The sequence below is a fragment of the Silurus meridionalis genome, chromosome 6, assembly GCF_014805685.1.
Source record: "Silurus meridionalis isolate SWU-2019-XX chromosome 6, ASM1480568v1, whole genome shotgun sequence".
Lineage (NCBI taxonomy): Eukaryota > Metazoa > Chordata > Actinopteri > Siluriformes > Siluridae > Silurus > Silurus meridionalis.
This window is the reverse complement of record NC_060889.1, coordinates 5,533,484-5,553,454: the sequence shown is the minus strand read 5'-3', so window position 1 is coordinate 5,553,454 and position 19,971 is coordinate 5,533,484. Positions and strand designations below refer to the sequence as shown.

At 43.7% G+C, this 19,971-nt stretch overlaps 2 protein-coding genes across 5 annotated transcripts in view; both read left to right on the top strand.

The window, feature by feature from the left end:
* The window catches only part of dapk3 (death-associated protein kinase 3), a 22,329-nt gene extending 10,462 nt beyond the window's left edge, over positions 1–11,867 (top strand). Inside the window, exons 5-10 of one of the 3 annotated variants that reach the window (XR_006926327.1) lie at positions 74–122; positions 219–245; positions 6,570–6,722; positions 7,073–7,118; positions 7,230–8,278; positions 11,850–11,867. Coding sequence is in view for 1 of the 3 variants with exons in the window: in XM_046852696.1 (XP_046708652.1) it covers positions 74–122; positions 219–245; positions 6,570–6,722; positions 7,073–7,118; positions 7,230–7,769 (815 nt within the window). In the remaining 2 variants the exon portion in view is untranslated. Of the gene's footprint in view, positions 1–73; positions 123–218; positions 246–6,569; positions 6,723–7,072; positions 7,119–7,229; positions 8,449–8,915; positions 8,934–11,849 lie in introns of those variants that run through there. The other 2 variants (XR_006926328.1, XM_046852696.1) reach the window with 2 other exon arrangements.
* Positions 11,683–19,971, top strand: si:dkey-127k13.1 (PWWP domain-containing DNA repair factor 3A). Of its 2 annotated transcripts, none has more exons than XM_046852686.1 (13): positions 11,683–11,784; positions 13,420–14,072; positions 14,181–14,388; positions 14,945–15,088; positions 16,131–16,198; positions 16,324–16,409; positions 16,893–16,953; positions 17,111–17,186; positions 17,344–17,394; positions 17,532–17,776; positions 17,871–18,083; positions 19,602–19,690; positions 19,804–19,971. In XM_046852686.1, the coding sequence occupies exons 2-13, from the start codon at positions 13,500–13,502 to the stop codon at positions 19,871–19,873; spliced, it is 1,884 nt and encodes a 627-aa protein (XP_046708642.1). In that variant the 5' UTR covers positions 11,683–11,784; positions 13,420–13,499; the 3' UTR covers positions 19,874–19,971. The 2 variants fall into 2 exon arrangements, with proteins under 2 accessions (XP_046708642.1, XP_046708641.1); XM_046852685.1 differs by having other exon boundaries at positions 11,718–11,784; positions 13,346–14,072.

The following is a 19,971-nucleotide window of genomic DNA, read 5'->3' as shown; positions in this document are numbered from 1 at the left end:
ATGACTGTGTGTGTGTGTGTGTGTGTGTGTGTGTGTTATGTACAGTAATGTTCTATGTTCTGGTCCTGAACAGCTCCTGAGATTGTGAATTACGAGCCTCTGGGTCTGGAGGCAGACATGTGGTGAGGAACCTCTTTATACATCTAATATATTAAACATCACATGAAGATTTAAGTAATAATCTATGTGTGTGTGTGTGTGTGTGTGTTTCCCTGTAGGAGCATCGGTGTTATCACTTATATCCTGTAAGTCTCATTACAGCAGAAAAGACACTCATCATACTAATACTGTATACAACACACACACACACACACACACACACACACACACACACACACACACACACACACACACACACATCATACTAATACTGTATAACACACACATACACACACACACACATACTAATACTGTATAACACACACTCATCATAATTAATACTGTACAACACACACACACACACACACACACACACACACACACACACACACTCATCATATTAATACTGTATAACACACACATACACACACACACACACATACTAATACTGTACAATACACACACACACCATCATACTAATATTGTACACACACACACATACACACACACACACACACACTATCATACTAATACTGTACAATACACACACACACACACACACACACACTCATCATACTAATACTGTACAACACCCACCCACACACACTCATCATACTAATACTGTACAACACACACACACACACACACACACTCTCATCATACTAATACTGTACAACACACACACTCATCATACTAATACTGTACAACACACACACACACACACACACACACACACACTCATCATACTAATACTGTACACACACACACACACACTCATTAACTAATACTGTACAACACACACACTCATCATACTAATACTGTACAATACACACACACATCATCATACTAATACTGTACAACAACACACACACACACTCACACACTCATCATAATTAATACTGTACAACACACACACACACACTCATCATACTAATACTGTACAACACACACACACACACACACACACCATCATACTAATACTGTATAATACACACACACACTCATCATACTAATACTGTACAACACACACACACACTCATCATACTAATGCTGTACACACACACACACATCATACTAATACTGTATAACACACACACACATCATACTAATACTGTACAATACACACACACACACACACACACACTCATCATACTAATACTGTATAACACACACACACACACACACACTCATCATACTAATACACACACACTCACACACACACACACACTCATCATACTAATACTGTACAACACACACACATCATACTAATACTGTATAACACACACACATCATACTAATGCTGTATAACACACACACATCATACTAATGCTGTACAACACACACACACATCATACTAATACTGTATAACACACACACACACACACACACACACACACACACACCATACTAATACTGTATATACACACACACACACACACATCATACTAATACTGTACACACACACACATATACACACACACACACATTATACTAATACTGTATAACACACACATACACACACACACACACTCATTAACTAATACTGTACAATACACACACACACACACACACACACACACACACTACACACACACACACACTCATCATACTAATACTGTATATCACTCACACACACACACTCATTATACTAATACTGTATACACACACACACACACACACACACACACACACACACACACACATCATACTAATACACACACACACACCACACACACACACACACACACAACACACACACACACACACACACACAACACACACACACACACACACACACACACACACACACACACACACACACACACACTTATCATACCAATACTGTATAACACACACACACACTCATTATACTAATACTGTATACACACACACACACACACACACACACACTTATCATACTAATACTGTATAACACACACACTCATCATACTAATACTGTATATCACTCACACACTTATCATACTAATACTGTATATCACACACACACACACACTTATCATACTAATGCTGTATAACACACATACACACACACACACTCATTATACTTCTTCTTCTTTCGGCTGCTTCCATTAGGGGTGCCACAGCGGATCATCCGTCTCCATACCACCCTGTCCTCTACATCTGCCTCTTTCACCAACTACCTGCATGTCTTCCCTCACCACATCCATGAACCTCCTCCTTGGCCTTCCTCTTTCCTCCTACCTGGTGGCTCCATCTTCAGCATTCTTCTACCAATATAATTCATGTCCCTTCTCTGCACATGTCCAAACCATCTCAATCTCGCCTCCCTCACCTTGTCACCAAAACATCCTACATGTGCTGTCCCTCTAATAAACTCATTTCTAATCTTGTCCATCCTCGTCACTCCCAACGAAAACCTTAACATCTTCAGCTCTGCTACCTCCAGCTCCACCTCCTGTCTTTTACTCAATGCCACTGTCTCTAATCCATACAACATCTCAGGTCTCACCACAGTCCTATAAACTTTCCCTTTCATTCTTGCAGATACCCTACTATCACAAATCACTCCTGTCACTCTTCTCCACCACTCCACCCTGCCTGCACTCTTTTCTTTACTTCTCTAACACACTCTCCATTACTTTGCACTGTTGACCCCAGGTACCTGAACTCCTCCACCTTCTCCACCTCTTCTCCTGCAACCGCATCACTCCACTGCCCTCCCTCTCATTCACACACATGTACTCTGTCTTACTCCTACTGACTTTCATTCCCCTTCTCTCCAGCGCATATCTCCACCTCTCCAGGCTCTTCTCAACCTGCTCCCTACTCTCACCACAAATCACAATATCATCTGCAAACATCATAGTCCAGGAGACTCCTGTCTGACCTCGTCCGTCAACCTGTCCATCACCACTGCAAACAGGAAAGGGCTCAGGGCCGATCCTTGATGCAGTCCAACCTTCACCCTGAACCAGTCTGTCGTACCTACTGCACACTTCACTGCCGTCACACTGTCCTCATACATGTCCTGCACCACCCTCACATACTTCTCTGACACACCTGACTTCCTCATACAATACCACAACTCCTCTCTTGGCACTCTGTCATACGCTTTCTCTAAATCCACAAATACACAATGCAATTCCTTCTGTCCTTCTCTATACTTCTCCATCAACATCCTCAAAGCAAATAAGGCATCTGTGGTGCTCTTCCTCGGCATGAAACCATACTGTTGCTCACAGATGGTCACCTCTTCTCTCAGCCTGGCTTCCACTACTCTTTCCCATAACTTCATGGTGTGACTGATCAACTTAATTCCCCTGTAGTTACTGCAGGTCTGCACATCTCCTTATGCTTAAAGATCGGTACCAGCACACTCCTTCTCCATTCCTCAGGCATCCTCTCCCTTCCAGAATCCTGTTAAACAATCTGGTTAAAAACTCACTGCCATCTCTCCTAAACATCTCACGCTTCTACCGGTATGTCATCTGGTCCAACCGACTTTCCATTCTTCATCCTCTTAATCGCTGCTCTCACTTCCTCCTTACTAATCCTATCTACATCCTGCTTCACCAACTCCACATCCTCCAACCTTCTCTCTGTGATTTTCCTCATTCATCAGCTGCTCAAAATACTCCCTCCACCTTCTCAACACACTCTCCTCACTAGTCAACACATTTCCTCTCCATCCTTTATTGCTCTAACTTGCAGTACATCCTTCCCAGCTCGGTCCATCTGCCTGGCCAATTGGTACAAATCCTTTTATCCTTCCTCAGTGTCCAACCTCTTCTACAGCTCCTCATATGCCTTTTCCTTGGCTTTCGCCACATCCTTTTACCTGCTGCCGCATCTCCTTGTTCTCCTGCCTACTTTTCTCATCACTCTGTCCCACTGCTGTTTCTCCAACCTCTTTCCCCTAATCCTCTCCTGCACTTCCTCATTCCACCACCACGTCTCCTTGTCTTGCTTTCTATTTCCAGATGTCACACCAAGAACCTTTCTAGCTGTCTCCCTAATCACTCCTGCAGTAGTTGCCCAATCATCCGGCACCTCTTCACCACCACCGAGCTCCTGTCTGACCTCTTCCCTGAACCTCACACTACACTCTTCCTCCTTCAGTTTCCACCATCTTATTCTTCTTTCAATCCTTACGTTCCTCCTCTTCTTCTTCGCCTCCAAAACCATCCTACAGACCACCATCCGATGCTGTCTAGCTACACTGTCCCCGCCAACACCTTACAGTCTCAATCTCCTTCAGGTTGCATCTCCTGCATAGCACATAGTCCACCTGTGTGCACCTTCCTCCACTCTTATCGTCACCCTATGATCCTCCTTCTTCTTAAAATACGTGTTCACCACTGCCATTTCCATCCTTTTAGCAAAATCTACCACCATCTGCCCTTCCACATTCCTCTCCTTAAAACCATACCTACCCATCACCTCCTCATCACCTCTGTTCCCTTCACCTACATGCCCATTAAAGTCTGCCCCAATCACCAATCGTTCTTTCCTAGGTACACCATCTACCACTTCATCTAATTCACTCCAGAATCTTTCCTTTTCCTCCATCTCACAGCCAACTTGTGGAGCATAGGCACTGATGACATTTATCATCATCCTTCAACTTCCACCTTCACGATCATCACCCTATCAGAAACTCTCTTCACCTCCACTACACTCTTACTGTACTCTTCCTTCAGAATCACCCCTACACCATTTCTCTTCCATCCACACCATGATAAAACAGTTTAAATCCACCTCCAATGTTCCTGGCCTTACTCCCTTTCCACTTGGTCTCCTGAACACACAGCATATCTACCTTTCTCCTCTCCATCATATCAGCTATCTCTCTCCCTTTACCCGTCATAGTACCAACATTTAAAGTACCAACCCTCCACTCTCCTCCACTGCTCCCTTTCTTGCCGTCTCTGTAGAAGTCTTCCTCCTCTCCTTCTCCTCCTTGACCAACAGTAGCCCAATTTCCACGGTACCCTGTCGGCTAACGATACCTGTGGCGGTCGTTGTTAACCGGGCCTCGACCGATCCGGTATGAAATTCTCATTTGTGATCCGCATATTTGATTTGGCACATGTTTCGCTGGATGCCCTTCCTAACGCAACCCTCCCCATTTACCGGGCTTGGGACCGGCACTAAGAGTGCACTGGCTTGTGCCCCCACACACTCATTATACTAATACTGTATAACACTCACACACACTTATCATACTAATACTGTATATCACACACACACACACACACACACTTATAATACTAATACTGTATAACACACTCATCATACTAATACTGTATATCACTCACACACACTTATCATACTAATACTGTATATCACACACACACACACACACACTTATAATACTAATACTGTATAACACACACACTCATACTAATACTGTATATCACTCACACACACTTATCATACTAATACTGTATATCACACACACACACACACACACTTATAATACTAATACTGTATAACACACACACTCATCATACTAATACTGTATATCACTCACACACTTATCATACTAATACTGTATATCACACACACACACACACACACTTATAATACTAATACTGTATATCACACACACACACACACACACACACACACACTTATCATACTAATACTGTATATCACACACACACACACACACACTTATAATACTAATACTGTATAACACACACACTCATCATACTAATACTGTATCACTCACACACACTTATCATACTAATACTGTATATCACACACACACACACACACACTTATAATACTAATACTGTATATCACACACACACACACACACACACACACACACACTTATCATACTAATACTGTATATCACACACACACACACACACTTATCATACTAATACTGTATAACACACACACTCATCATACTAATACTGTATAACACACACACTCATCATACTAATACTGTACAACACACACACACACACACACACACACACACACACACACTTATCATACTAATACTGTATATCACACACACACACACACTTATCATACTAATACTGTATAACACACTCATCATACTAATACTGTATATCACTCACACACACTTATCATACTAATACTGTATAACACACACACTCATCATACTAATACTGTATATCACTCACACACACTTATCATACTAATACTGTATAACACACACACACTATCATACTAATACTGTATATCACCACACACACTTATCATACTAATACTGTATAACACACTCATCATACTAATACTGTATATCACTCACACACACTTATCATACTAATACTGTATATCACACACACACACACACACACAATCAGTATTCTGGTGTGTTTGGTGATAATGATATTAATACAGTTTAATGTTGTGGTGTTGAACATCATTAGAAACGGGAAGTGTTCGTCATAACCCTGTGTGTGTGTGTGTGTGTGTGTGTGTGTGTGTGTGTGTGTGTGTGTGTGCAGGTTGAGTGGAGCTTCTCCTTTTCTTGGTGAGACGAAACAAGAAACTCTGACTAACATCTCAGCAGTGAATTATGATTTTGATGAGGAGTTTTTTAGTAACACCAGTGAACTCGCCAAAGACTTCATACGCAGACTACTGGTGAAAGATCCTAAGTGAGACACACACACACACACACACACACACACACACACACACACACTCTCTACTCTCTCTCTCACACACACACACACACACAACACACATTATACTCTCTACTCACACACACATTATACACCCACACATTATACTCTCACACATACTCACACATTATACACACACACACACACACACACACACATTATACTCTACACACACACACACACACACACACACACTACTCTCTACAGACACTGACACACACGTACATACAAACACACAGTCACATTATACATTATACACTGTACATACACACAAGCACACAAACACACAATGGTGGTGGTGATGATGTTTGTGTCTCTTTCAGGAAGAGGATGACCATTCAGGACAGTCTGGAACATCCATGGATAAAGGTGTGCACTTCTCCCTCTCTCTTTTTCTCTCGCTCTCTCTTTTTCTCTCCTTTTGCTGTGGATGGTGTGAGGTAATAGACCTGTGTTGTCATGTTGCGTCGCCCCCTGCAGGTGATAAAGAGGCGTAATGTACGTCAGGAGGATAACGGAGGTCGTCGTGGTGAACGGCGGCGCCTGAAGACGACTCGTCTGAAAGAGTACACCATCAAGTCTCACTCCAGCATGCCTCCCAACAACACCTACGTCAACTTCGAGCGTTTCTCCCGCGTGCTGGAGGAGATCGCTGCCGCCGAGGACGCGCTGCACCAGCTGGAGCGTAACCGGCGCGCGTGCCGTGACGACGTCACCGCCATGCTGTCCATCTTCGAGGAGAAGGAGAGCTGGTACAAGGAGGAGAATGAGAGCGTGGGTGCCGAGTTGAGCCGCCTCCGGTCCGAGCTGCAGCGCTCCCAGAGCCAGCGCCGACACAACCAGGAGGAGACGCGCAGCACCACGCTCGCAGCTAACGCCCTCAAACGCAAATTCACTCGCCTGGAGGGGAAGTACCACACGCTGGCCGAGCAGGTGGCCTCCGAGGTGCTCTGGGTGGAGGAGTTGGTACGCTCCATCGCTGTTGACAACGGAGATGCGTACAGCACCGGCCTCGCCTGAGCCCGATGGGAACCTCGATGGGCTGCGTCCTAAATCACACACCACCGTAGTGCATGACCACAGCTCACAATAACTTGTCCCAGGTGCTAGTGTGTGGATTGGGACACAGCCCAGTGTAGTGACATCTGTTACTCACACTCGCTCACACTCTCACACGCTCGCTCACACTTGTTTATTTTAATAAACGGAATTATGGAATGGATTTATCACAGGAGGCTGAGGAGATCCCACACCTCTGCACCTTCCATCTAACACACACACACACACACACACACACACACACGAATTGCGTTTATGTTTTGATCTAACCTGATATATAGCGTATAGAATCTTCTCCTGGTCTTCAGCATGTTCAGGTGTTCCTCTGTAACGTTGCTGTGAGATGCATGTAATAGCATATGTTCCCTGGTGCTCTACTTTATCCCACAGCAAGGATATGAGGGAAACCACCCTAAGAGTGTGTGTGTGTGTGTGTGTGTGTGTGTGTGTGTGTGTGTGTGTGTGTGTGTGTAAGACTGAGCTGCAGTGTAACAGTAGAGTTCTGTGTATTACATCATTCCAGTTTTGTAAAACATTCCATACTGCAGCGCTTCAGGATCCTGAACCTTTCAGTTAATTTAGAGACGTGTAACTTTACTCTGTCTTCATCCTTAAAAATAAACAGTAAACATCTGTCTGACTTTCTGTCTGTCTGTCATGATGAGAACTTCATTCCATGCACATCACTCTACACAATACACTAGAATATTAGAGTTCTAATGGTGTGTGTGTGTGTGTGTGTTTCCAGTATGGCGTATGGAGTGGTTTAAAATAAACAGTTTATTTCACCTGCAGATAGATAGATAGATAGATAGATAGATAGATAGATAGATAGATAGATCGATCTTTATTGTCAGTGCATTGTACAGGTACACAGCAACGAAATGCAGTTTGACATCTACCAGAAGTGCAAAATGTAGCAGTCGTGCAAAAGTGCAGATAAACATCCAGCATATTTACAGCATGTGATAAATATGTAAACACGTAAAGTGAATAAATGTAAAGTCAGTAACAGTGCAGAGACGTGTGGACATCAATTTAGAGTACAACTTAGAGTAAACATTTAGTTAGTGAATCTGCTCTTTACTCTAAAAGTGTGAACACAAGGTGTGTGTGTGTGTGTGTGTGTGTGTGTGTGTGTATAAAGAGGGCTAGTTACTGCTTCATGACATCAACACTGGGTACTGCCCCCTACACTGCTCTCTTATTAAAAGCCCCCTCACACACACACTGAGAAAGAGCTGGTGATGGTGCAGTTGTGGCAGTCAGGTCCTGCAGGAGGACGAGGAGGAGAAGGAGGAGGAGTGTGTGGCTGGCTGGGGGCGGTGCTGGCACTCTGGGCGGTGCTGTCCGTGGTAGTGATGGTGGTTGGGCCACGTGGGCGGGGTCAGGGCGCTGTGAGGCACAACAGCGCACCCTGCTGGAGAACACGAAGAGAGCGCGAGAGCTGTGGGAGACAGACAGACAGACGTATGAGAGAGAGAGACGCCTCAGCACATACACACACACACAACTGCAAAGAGAGATACACAACCTCACACACGGCATTACACATAACAGCCAAATACTCTCACAACACCTGCACACACAGGTCAGTATCTCTGTCTCTGAGAGTGTGTAGAGTGTTTATAGTTGTGTGAATAGTGTGTGTGTGTAGTGTAACTGTGTTTAGGTATGTAGTTGTGTGTATAGTGTAACAGTAAGTGTGTAGTTGTGTGTATAGTGTAACACTGTGTGTAGTGTGTAGAGTGTAATAGAATGTGTCTAGTTGTGTGTATAGTGTAACAGTGTGTGTTCAGTGTAACAGAGCGTATGTATTGTTGTGTGTATAATGTAACTGTGTGTTTATAGTGCAACAGTGTGTGTGTATAGATGTGTCTATTGTGTGTGTGTGTGTGTGTGTGTGTGTATATGTGTGTGTAGTTGTATTGTGTAGTGTATTGTGTAACTGTATGTATAGTTGTGTTTGTGTGCATAGTTGTGTGTGTAGTAGAACAGTGTGTGTGTGTGTGTGTGTGTGTGTGTGTGTAGTAGAACAGTGTGTGTGTAGTTGTGTGTAGTAGAACAGTGTGTGTGTGTGTGTAGTTGTGTGTGTGTAGAACAGTGTGTGTGTGTGTGTGTGTGTGTGTAGTAGAGCAGTGTGTGTGTAGTTGTGTGTGTTTGTGTGTAGTAGAGCAGTGTGTGTGTTGTGTGTGTGTGTGTGTGTGTGTGTAGTAGAACAGTGTGTGTGTGTGTGTTTGTGTGTGGTACAGGTTGTGTTGAGAGAGAATCTCTCGGCTCTACAGAATGAGGTCCAGCAGTATGAACATGCGATGGAAAAACTCACCACTGAACACAGACACTTTACAGGTACACACATAAATACACACACAGGGATAAGAACAAACGTTGTGTGTGTGTGTGTGTGTGTGTGTGTGTTTTGACTCCGATGGAGCAGATAATGAACACATTTCCATATTAGAGCAGGAAGGCTGTGAGGATGTCATATTGTGTGTGTGTGTGTGTGTGTGTGTGTGTGTGTGTGTGTGTGTGAGACACACAGAGCTCATTGAGGAGTTACAGATGAGTTTATGGAGTAAACAGCTTCAGCTCCACTCATGTTCATCTCTCTGTGAGGCTGCAAGGAGACGATACACTGCTGCAAAGAGTCAGAGAAAAGCCTGCGAAATACACACAAAGTTCCTGCATAAACAACTGTGAGCGCACACACACACACGCACACACACACACACACGCACAGCGTAGCTGATGTTAAATGATACCCATGTACAGTAAGTGGTCTAACTGTAAATCAGAGTGAACAAAGATTGTGTGTGTGTGTGTGTATGTGTGTGTGTTGCAGTGAGAAGTGTGAGCATGGAGTGTGACACACAGCTGATTCCTGTCCTGCAGAAGAAGCCCAGTGAGATCTTCTGCTTTCCCTCACTTCCTCACGTCATTGCTGTATATTGCACTCGGCGTATGATGATATTTACACTGTGATGTGATGAAGAGATTTTCTGAAATTGAATAAACATGTGGTGTAATAAAGTGTGTGAAAAATTGTGTCTGGCTCTGGAAGTAGTTAGAAAGTGTGTGATTGGTTCCAACATGCAAATTCTAACGTTATAATAAATAATAAACTCCACCATTAAAGTGAAGTACACTGAGTTTTCATAATCCAGCATTAATGCATATGATTCACACACGTGTGTATTTTATCATTCAGCACATCCATCATGTTCACTCAGCTGCACTTATGTACACCAGTCCAGCAAAACATTGACATTCTAACGTTCTGAGTGGTGAAGTGAAGAACTGATGATCTTCATCATGGCTCCTGTTAGTGGGTGGATTTATTTATTATGCAGCAGGTGAACATTTTGTCCTCAAACTTGATGTTAGAAGCAGGAAAAATGGGCGAGCGTAAGGATTTGAGCAGTTTGACAAATTTGGACGTCTAGACGACTGAGTCAGAGCGTCTCCAAAACTGCAGCTCTTGTCACGGTGAGATTCCACATGTGCAGCTTTGTAGAGTTGTACCTGATATAAAGGTGAAAAAGAAATCAGGAACCACGTGTCTCTCCTCAGTGTGTTATGGTGTTAGGGTTACTTCACTGAGGAGATCAGTGGTTACGCATTGGACTTTGGATCGGAAGGTCACAGGTTCAAATCTCACCACCACTGAGCTGCCACTGCTGGGCCCTTGAGCAAGGCCCCTAACCCTCCCCTGCTCTGGATAAGGGCTTCTGCCTAATGTAAATGATCAGAGTAAAGAAATCTCCTGCTCTGTTGCATGTTATATTACATTGGCTGATATTAATTCTTAACATTATTGAAGTTTATTAATTATTTTGCTGCAATGAAACCGAACCGCTTCGCTGATGGATTTTTAATCAGGCGGCGCGCGCGGCTACTAAAGAGGTCCTGATGGAAACAGAAACCACACCGGAAGTGTGTTTAAGAGAGAGAAAGAAAAACACTTCAGATATCAACTGTACGTATGTGTTTTATTAGTAACTACATGATTGAGAGTTGTGTTATATGTTGGATAAAGTAGAGGTGTGTGTGTGTGTGTGTGTGTGTGTGTGTGTGTGTGTGTGTGTGTATATATATAAAATGTATGTATGTAACATACACAGGTAGTAAGGGGTTTTGTGGTCGGATTTATAATAAATAACCCTGTGTGTGTGTGTGTGTGTGTGTGTGTGTGTGTGTGTGTGTGTGTGTTGTGTGTGTGTGTGTGTGTGTGTGTGTGTATATATATATAAAATGTATGTATGTAACATACAGGTAGTAAGGGGTTTTGTGGTCGGATTTATAATAAATAACCCTGTGTGTGTGTGTGTGTGTGTGTATATATATAAAATGTATGTAACATACACAGGTAGTAAGGGTTTTGTGGTCGATTTATAATAAATAACCCTGTGTGTGTGTGTGTGTGTGTGTATATATATAAAATGTATGTATGTAACATACACAGGTAGTAAGGGTTTTGTGGTCGGATTTATAATAAATAACCCTGTGTGTGTGTGTGTGTGTGTGTGTATATATATATAAAATGTATGTATGTAACATACACAGGTAGTAAGGGGTTTTGTGGTCGGATTTATAATAAATAACCCTGTGTGTGTGTGTGTGTGTGTGTGTGTGTGTGTGTGTGTGTATATATATAAAATGTATGTATGTAACATACACAGGTAGTAAGGGTTTTGTGGTCGGATTTATAATAAATAACCCTGTGTGTGTGTGTGTGTGTGTGTGTATATATATATAAAATGTATGTATGTAACATACACAGGTAGTAAGGGGTTTTGTGGTCGATTTATAATAAATAACCCTGTGTGTGTGTGTGTGTGTGTGTGTGTGTGTGTGTATATATATAAAATGTATGTATGTAACATACACAGGTAGTAAGGGGTTTTGTGGTCGGATTTATAATAAATAACCCTGTGTGTGTGTGTGTGTGTGTGTGTGTGTGTGTGTGTGTATATATAAAATGTATGTATGTAACATACACAGGTAGTAAGGGGTTTTGTGGTCGATTTATAATAAATAACCCTGTGTGTGTGTGTGTGTGTGTGTGTGTGTGTGTGTGTGTATATATATATAAAATGTATGTATGTAACATACACAGGTAGTAAGGGTTTTGTGGTCGGATTTATAATAAATAACCCTGTGTGTGTGTGTGTGTGTGTGTGTGTGTGTGTGTGTGTGTGTGTGTGTGTGTAGTAGAACAGTGTGTGTGTAGTTGTGCGTGTAGTAGAACAGTGTGTGTGTGTGTTTGTGTGTGTAGTAGAACAGTGTGTGTGTGTGTGTGTGTTGTGTGTATAGTAGAGCAGTGTGTGTGTAGTTGTGTGTGTTTGTGTGTGTAGTAGAGCAGTGTGTGTGTAGTTGTGTGTGTGTGTGTGTGTGTGTGTGTGTGTGTGTGTGTGTGTGTATATATAAAATGTATGTATGTAACATACACAGGTAGTAAGGGGTTTTGTGGTCGGATTTATAATAAATAACCCTGTGTGTGTGTGTGTGTGTGTGTTGTTCACTTTGCTATACTGCAGGTTGTATCTGGAATCTTACAGTAGTTTAATGTTGATATATTTCTCATGCTGATTAAACATTACTGAATATTCAGGACTAAACCCCAGGCCACGCCCCCTTCAACACTGCTTCGGATAGAAGGATGTTCCTGGGAAAAGGGCGAAACATGTCAGCATGAGCCGCTCAGAAAGATCGCGCTGTAACACACGGCGCTGGAAACACTCGAAACAGCGAGGTTCACAGGAGACCACGTCTGACCTCCGTTCCAAACCCTGTGTTCGCCGTTCTGCAAGAGCAGCAAAAACTGTCTCTCAGCATCCGGGCACTGAACCCTCACCTGTCTCACCTCTCTCAGACACACACACCCCTCAAACTGCAGCAACTAAGACACATGTTCCTCTAAACACAGCCACATGTTCTCCAAAAAATCTGCCAAAAGGAAGGAAGAAGAAGAAGATTAAGAAGAGAGAAGATTGCACCACGGATGCGAGATCATTTTGTGTTCCTGCTTCTGATTCGGTGCAGACTGAGCAGCAGAAAGCCACAGTAACACCACCTCGTCCTCAAAGATCTACTAGAGCTGCTAAAGATACCTCAACACTATCATGTCTGAGTTCTCAGCAGGACACACCCCTCTCCCTGGAGCCGAGGACGCCAAAGCGAGGACGTCGCCCCAACCTCCGCCTCAGCTCCACCCCGCAGCGCAGCAGGACTCGGCCGAACGAGCCGCACTTCAGCCCCATCACGGTAAACTCTCTTACTATTCCAATCATTTATTATTCACTCTTCCTCTCAGCTGATTGGTCCAATCGCTCTCCATGTGACCTCCCCCTCCCCCCACCACCACCCAAACAGAGAACGTCCCCAAAAAAGGGTCTGAAATCTCAAAACCCTAAAGTTCAGCCGAGGAGGAAGAGGAGGAAGAAGGCGGAACGGGATGCCTGTGAAACTAAGCCCATTAAACGCCAGAGAAAGAAAGGTGTGGCTGAGAAGGCGGAGCTTCCTGTGCACCAGCGAATCAGAACGCGCTTTGTGCTGCAGGACTCTGAGCACCACGAGCCAGGTACTGATGAAGCGTTTTATTTCTCTACTTCTGCACTTTAGTTATAATAATAATAAATATAGCTGCAAGTGAAACTTTTTATTATTATTATTGATATTCACTGGGAACATTCCTGGGACTTTGTAGAGCGAATGGTTCAATAGGCATTTTTTTAGTTTTGAAAGAAGTATTGCAAAGATATAAAACTTTTTGAGTCAACAATAAACGGTGATAAGATGTGGGCAAAAATATGTGCATGATGTTTTTTTGGACTATAGCACCCCCCTTTGGCCAATTGGGTTAATATTTTGTCAACGTCTCCCCTGTTTGTCCAAGTCTGCACTATGTGCTGGAACCCTTAGTAAAAGTGCACTAAAAGTGCGAGGCGGAGACTAAACAGACTCGTGGTCGGGCATTTAATACGTGCCTGAGGGAACTCTGATTGTGTTCCACACGTGAAAAAGACTGTACACCGAAAGCCCTGTACTGAAAAGGGTACACTCCTAACACAAGAGAAAACATGAGGACGTGAGCAATGTGAGTGTGGTGAATATTATGGGATGTAACTATGTTCCAGAAGAGACGCACTCCTCCTCAGATCTGTCCATCGAGCTGAGTGTACAGGAGGACAAGCTGTCCCTCACACACACACACTCTCTAGAGGATGATGACGAGGAGGAGGAAGAAGAGCTGCCCAGTTTCTTACAGCAGATCAGACAAAGTGAGACACGCACACACACACACACACACACACACTGTCTGCGCACACACACACACACTGTCTGCGCACACACACACACTGTCTGCGCACACACACACACACACACACACACACACTGTCTGCGCACACACACACACACACTGTCTGCGCACACACACTGTCTGCGCACACACACACTGTCTGCGCACACACACACACACACTGTCTGCGCACACACACACACACACACACACACACTGTCTGCGCACACACACACACACACACACTGTCTGTGCGCACGCACACACACACACACTGTCTGTGCGCACACACACACACACACACACACACACACTGTCTGCACACACACTGTCTGCACACACACACACACACACACACACACACACACACACACACACACTGTCTGCACACACACACACTGTCTGCACACACACACACACACACTGTCTGCACACACACACACTGTCTGCACACACACACACACACACACACACACACACACACTGTCGCACACACACACACACACACACACACACACACACTGTCTGCGCACACACACACACTGTCTGCACACACACACACACACACACACACACACACACTGTCTGCACACACACACACACTGTCTGCGCACACACACACACACACACACACACACTGTCTGCGCGCACACACACACACTGTCTGCGCACACACACACACACACACACAGTCTGCACACACACACACAGTCTACACACACACACAGTCTGCACACACACACACCACACACACACACACACACACACACACACTGTCTGCACACACACACACTGTCTGCACACACACACACACACACACACTGTCTGCACACACACTGTCTGCGCACACACACACACACTGTCTGCGCACACACACACACACACACACACACACACTGTCTGCACACACACACACACTGTCTGCGCACACACACACACACACACACACACACACACACACACACACACACACACACACACTGCTCAGCATATAATATTCCATTGTGTGTGTTCTTTTCTAGAACCTTCTATCAGAGAGGGGCTGTGTGTGTGGTGTAAATTGAGGAAATACCCCTTCTGGCCAGCCATGGTACATCTTCATCATCAACATCAAACACTGTACTCTTTCTAAACAAAACTCTAAACACACAAGTAACTAATTGTGTGTGTGTGTGTGTGTGTGTGTGTGTGTGTGTGTGTGTGTGTGCGCTTCAGGTAAAGAGTGTGAACCGTAAGACGAAGAAAGCGAGTATAGTGTTTATTGATCAGTTCCTGTGTAATAAGAAGACGATGTGTAAAGGGTAAGTGGGAGGAGCCAAATGCAGGAGGGAGGGTGTGTTCTTGCAGCATTTTTGGTTTGCACACACTCTCTCCACACACACACACACACACACTCCGTCTCACACACTTTCCGTCACTCACACACACACACACACTCTCCATCACACACAATCACTCTTGAGATCATCAGTGTGAGACGTCTCTGTGTGTGTGCCTCTCTGGCCTGAGCCCCGCCCTGCTGCTCCCCGATTGGTTGAGCAGGTCTTTTTCATGATTGGCTGCTTCATTATGAACGTTAGCAAAAATGTATTTCTGCGTCTGATTGGCTCATGGCAGAAATAAATGGCGTGGGGGGGGGTGAGGGGCGGGGGTTGTTTCAGTTATACTTATTACTTATATATTTGTGAATCACAAAGTGTGTGTTGCAAGAACAATAACAAGGTGGGTGGGTGTGTGTGTGTGTGTGTGTGTGTGTGTGTGTGTGTGTGCGTTTCCTGATGTAGTTTATCGGTTTCTCTGAGGACGCTGAAGCCTTTTGACTGTGAGGAGTTTCACCGCTTCGTGGTAATTCACTGCTGTTTATTATAATAATACTAATTATTATTATTATTATTATTATTATCATTTATTATTTGTGTCTGTAGAAATGTATACTGTGTGTGTGTGTGTGTGTGTGTGTGTGTGTGTGTGTGTGTGTGTGTGTGTGTGTGTGTGTGTGTAGGACCTCGCTAAAGAGAAGTACGGTGAATCCATCAAATGTTGTTTGGACCTCATATCAGACTATAGGATCCGCCTCGGTGTGTACACACACACACACACACACACACACACACACACACACACACACACACACAGGCAGTGATACAATGCTTAATCTACAAACTGTAATAGATGTAATGCGTAAACTCCTTAAACTATGTGTGTGTGTGTGTGTGTATGTGTATGTGTGTGTAGGTTGTGGATCGTTTGTTGGTTCAATCGTAGAGTACATCGCAGATGATATCAGTAAGCTGATCATAATCCTAATTCATTTTGTTTCATTTGTTGCTGAATTATTTTCAATATTGTGAATGTATTCACTGTGTGTGTGTGTGTGTGTGTGTGTGTGTGTGTGTGTGTGTGTGTGTGTGTGTGATTACCAGGTTACCCGTTGAGGAGCGAGTTCTTGAAGGCCTCGTCAGATCTGCTGTCTCCCACCCAGAGCCTGATGGAGGAGCAGGATGGAGACTGTGAGCTTCAGGATCTTGAGGAACACCCAGACCTCTTTCAGGACGGCCACATGGAGAAGAAAGTTCTACCTGACCGCACACAGGCCGCCAGGAAACGTGCCAACCAGAGACTGGTGGATTTCATTGTCAGGAAACAAGGAGCAGAGAACCGTCTACTGGTACAGAACACATTCTTTATTCTGCTGTGTGTGTGTGTGTGTGTGTGTGTGTGTGTGTGTGTGTCAGCTCCTCCATGTTCTTGTGGTCCTGCAGGCAGTGATCAGTGGTCAGGAGGTGTCCAGGTGGCTGCAGGCTCTGCACAGCTCCAGCCGCTCAATGTTGGAGCAGATGTACCTGGAAGATGATGAGCAGGTGGACAAGGTGTACCGCTACCTGGATGGGCTGTGTACCAGCGCCGCTAAAGCTAATCCTGCACTGGAGAACTCTGACCGGATCAAATTCATCCTCGATGTCCTCTTCCCTGAGGTGACCTTCAAAACACGTATATACACACACACACACACAGGCGGGCGTCTAGCGGGTGTACAATAACATCAGCATTTTCACGTCCGTCCTCCGATTGGACGGTCAGAGAGCGTCACCAGTCAGAGCTCATCTGTAGCAAACTGCACAATCTCACATATAATCATGTGGATTTAAGAGCTGGTTTATTCCACGACTGACTCAGGAGAAGAAAGTGATTTGGTCATGAGCACAATAACAAGATTTAAGAAAAGCTGGACATTGTGAGGAAAAGTCACTTAATCAGTTAAGATTTGTCATGAACCGTTTATACTTTTGTGTTTTCTTTCTTTGTTTTTTGCACAAAAACACACAATTTGCCTTCGTTTCAAATCTCCAGGAAAACCGTAATGTACAGAAACAATGTGCAGAAGCGCAGGGAGCGCTGGGGTGATGTGACGAGGGGAATATGAGATGATGTATTTGTAGGTGCAGTTGTGACTCCAGTGAAAGGAGACGTGTTGAATTGTGTTTTTAGCTTTAGTGATGACTGTATGAGATCCTGTGTGTGATGCAGCGCTCTGTTCCACTGCACTTCTCCATTATACTGATGGTTTCTGTGGACGTGTCGTCACAATGATGGAATTAAGTGTTGAATAGGAACATCACTGAAGGCAGAGGAGGGAAATACATGACCTGGGATTTATATATATATATATATATATATATATATATATATATATATATATATATATATATATATATATATACAGTACAGACCAAAAGTTTGGACACACCTTCTCATTCAAAGAGTTTTCTTTATTTTCATGACTATGAAAATTGTAGATTCACACTGAAGGCATCAAAACTATGAATTAACACATGTGAATTAACACAGTGTGAAACAACTGAAAAATGTCATATTCTAGGTTCTTCAAAGTAGCCACCCTTTGCTTTGATTACTGCTTTGCACACTCTTGGCATTCTCTTGATGAGCTTCAAGAGGTAGTCACCTGAAATGGTCTTCCAACAGTCTTGAAGGAGTTCCCGAGAGATGCTTGGCACTTGTTGGCCCTTTGCCTTCACTCTGCGGTCCAGCTCACCCTAAACCATCTCGATTGGGTTCAGGTCCGGTGACTGTGGAGGCCAGGTCATCTGGTGCAGAACCCCATCACTCTCCTTCTTGGTCAAATAGCCCTTGATGCCTTCAGTGTGACTCTACAATTTTCATAGTCATGAAAATAAAGAAAACTCTTTGAATGAGAAGATGTGTCCAAACTTTTGGTCCGTACTGTATATATATATTTATGTGTGCATGTGTGTGTGTGTGTGTGTGTGTGTATGTATGTATGTATATGTGTGTGTGTGTGTGTATATATATATATATATATATATATATATATATATATATTAGTGTGTGTATGTAACTATAACAACAACTTCTCATCACTATCACATACACTGTTATAGACGAGAAAGGGTACAAGGATGGTGTGTGTGTGTGTGTGTGTGTGTGTGTGTGTGTGTGTGTGTGTGTGTTAGGCCTTGATTTTTGCTATAGCTGCAGTGGATAGTGTCTCTCTGGAAAAAGCAGAGGAGAAATATCGGCAAGGACCTCGCCATAGCAACAGGTAAACCGTGCGTGTGTGAGAATCAGCCCAGATTTTCAACTCACTCAAAAATAAAAAGATTTACTGTGTGTGTGTGTGTGTGTGTGTGTGTGTGTGTGTGTGTGTGTGTATAGAGAAAGACAGGAGTTTGACCTGATGATCGAGCAGCAGATGCGGCTGAAGGAAGCAGGACAGTTGCTCTGAACACGCTGCAATGTTTATCAAATGATTATTTTTAATATGGAAAAGAATCAAGAATGTGAAATATATTTTAATAAAAGAGGACATCACGTGACACTTTA

What these genes read in the sequence shown, in the direction of transcription:
- si:dkey-127k13.1 (XM_046852686.1), top strand. Translation starts at nt 13,500, where the DNA reads ATGAGCCGCTCAGAAAGATCGCGCTGTAACACACGGCGCTGGAAACAC. An exon ending in AAGAAGACGATGTGTAAAGG is followed by an intron (nt 16,410 to 16,892) that starts GTAAGTGGGAGG and finishes TTCCTGATGTAG; the next exon opens with TTTATCGGTTTCTCTGAGGA. An exon ending in GGACCTCGCCATAGCAACAG is followed by an intron (nt 19,691 to 19,803) that starts GTAAACCGTGCG and finishes GTGTGTGTATAG; the next exon opens with AGAAAGACAGGAGTTTGACC.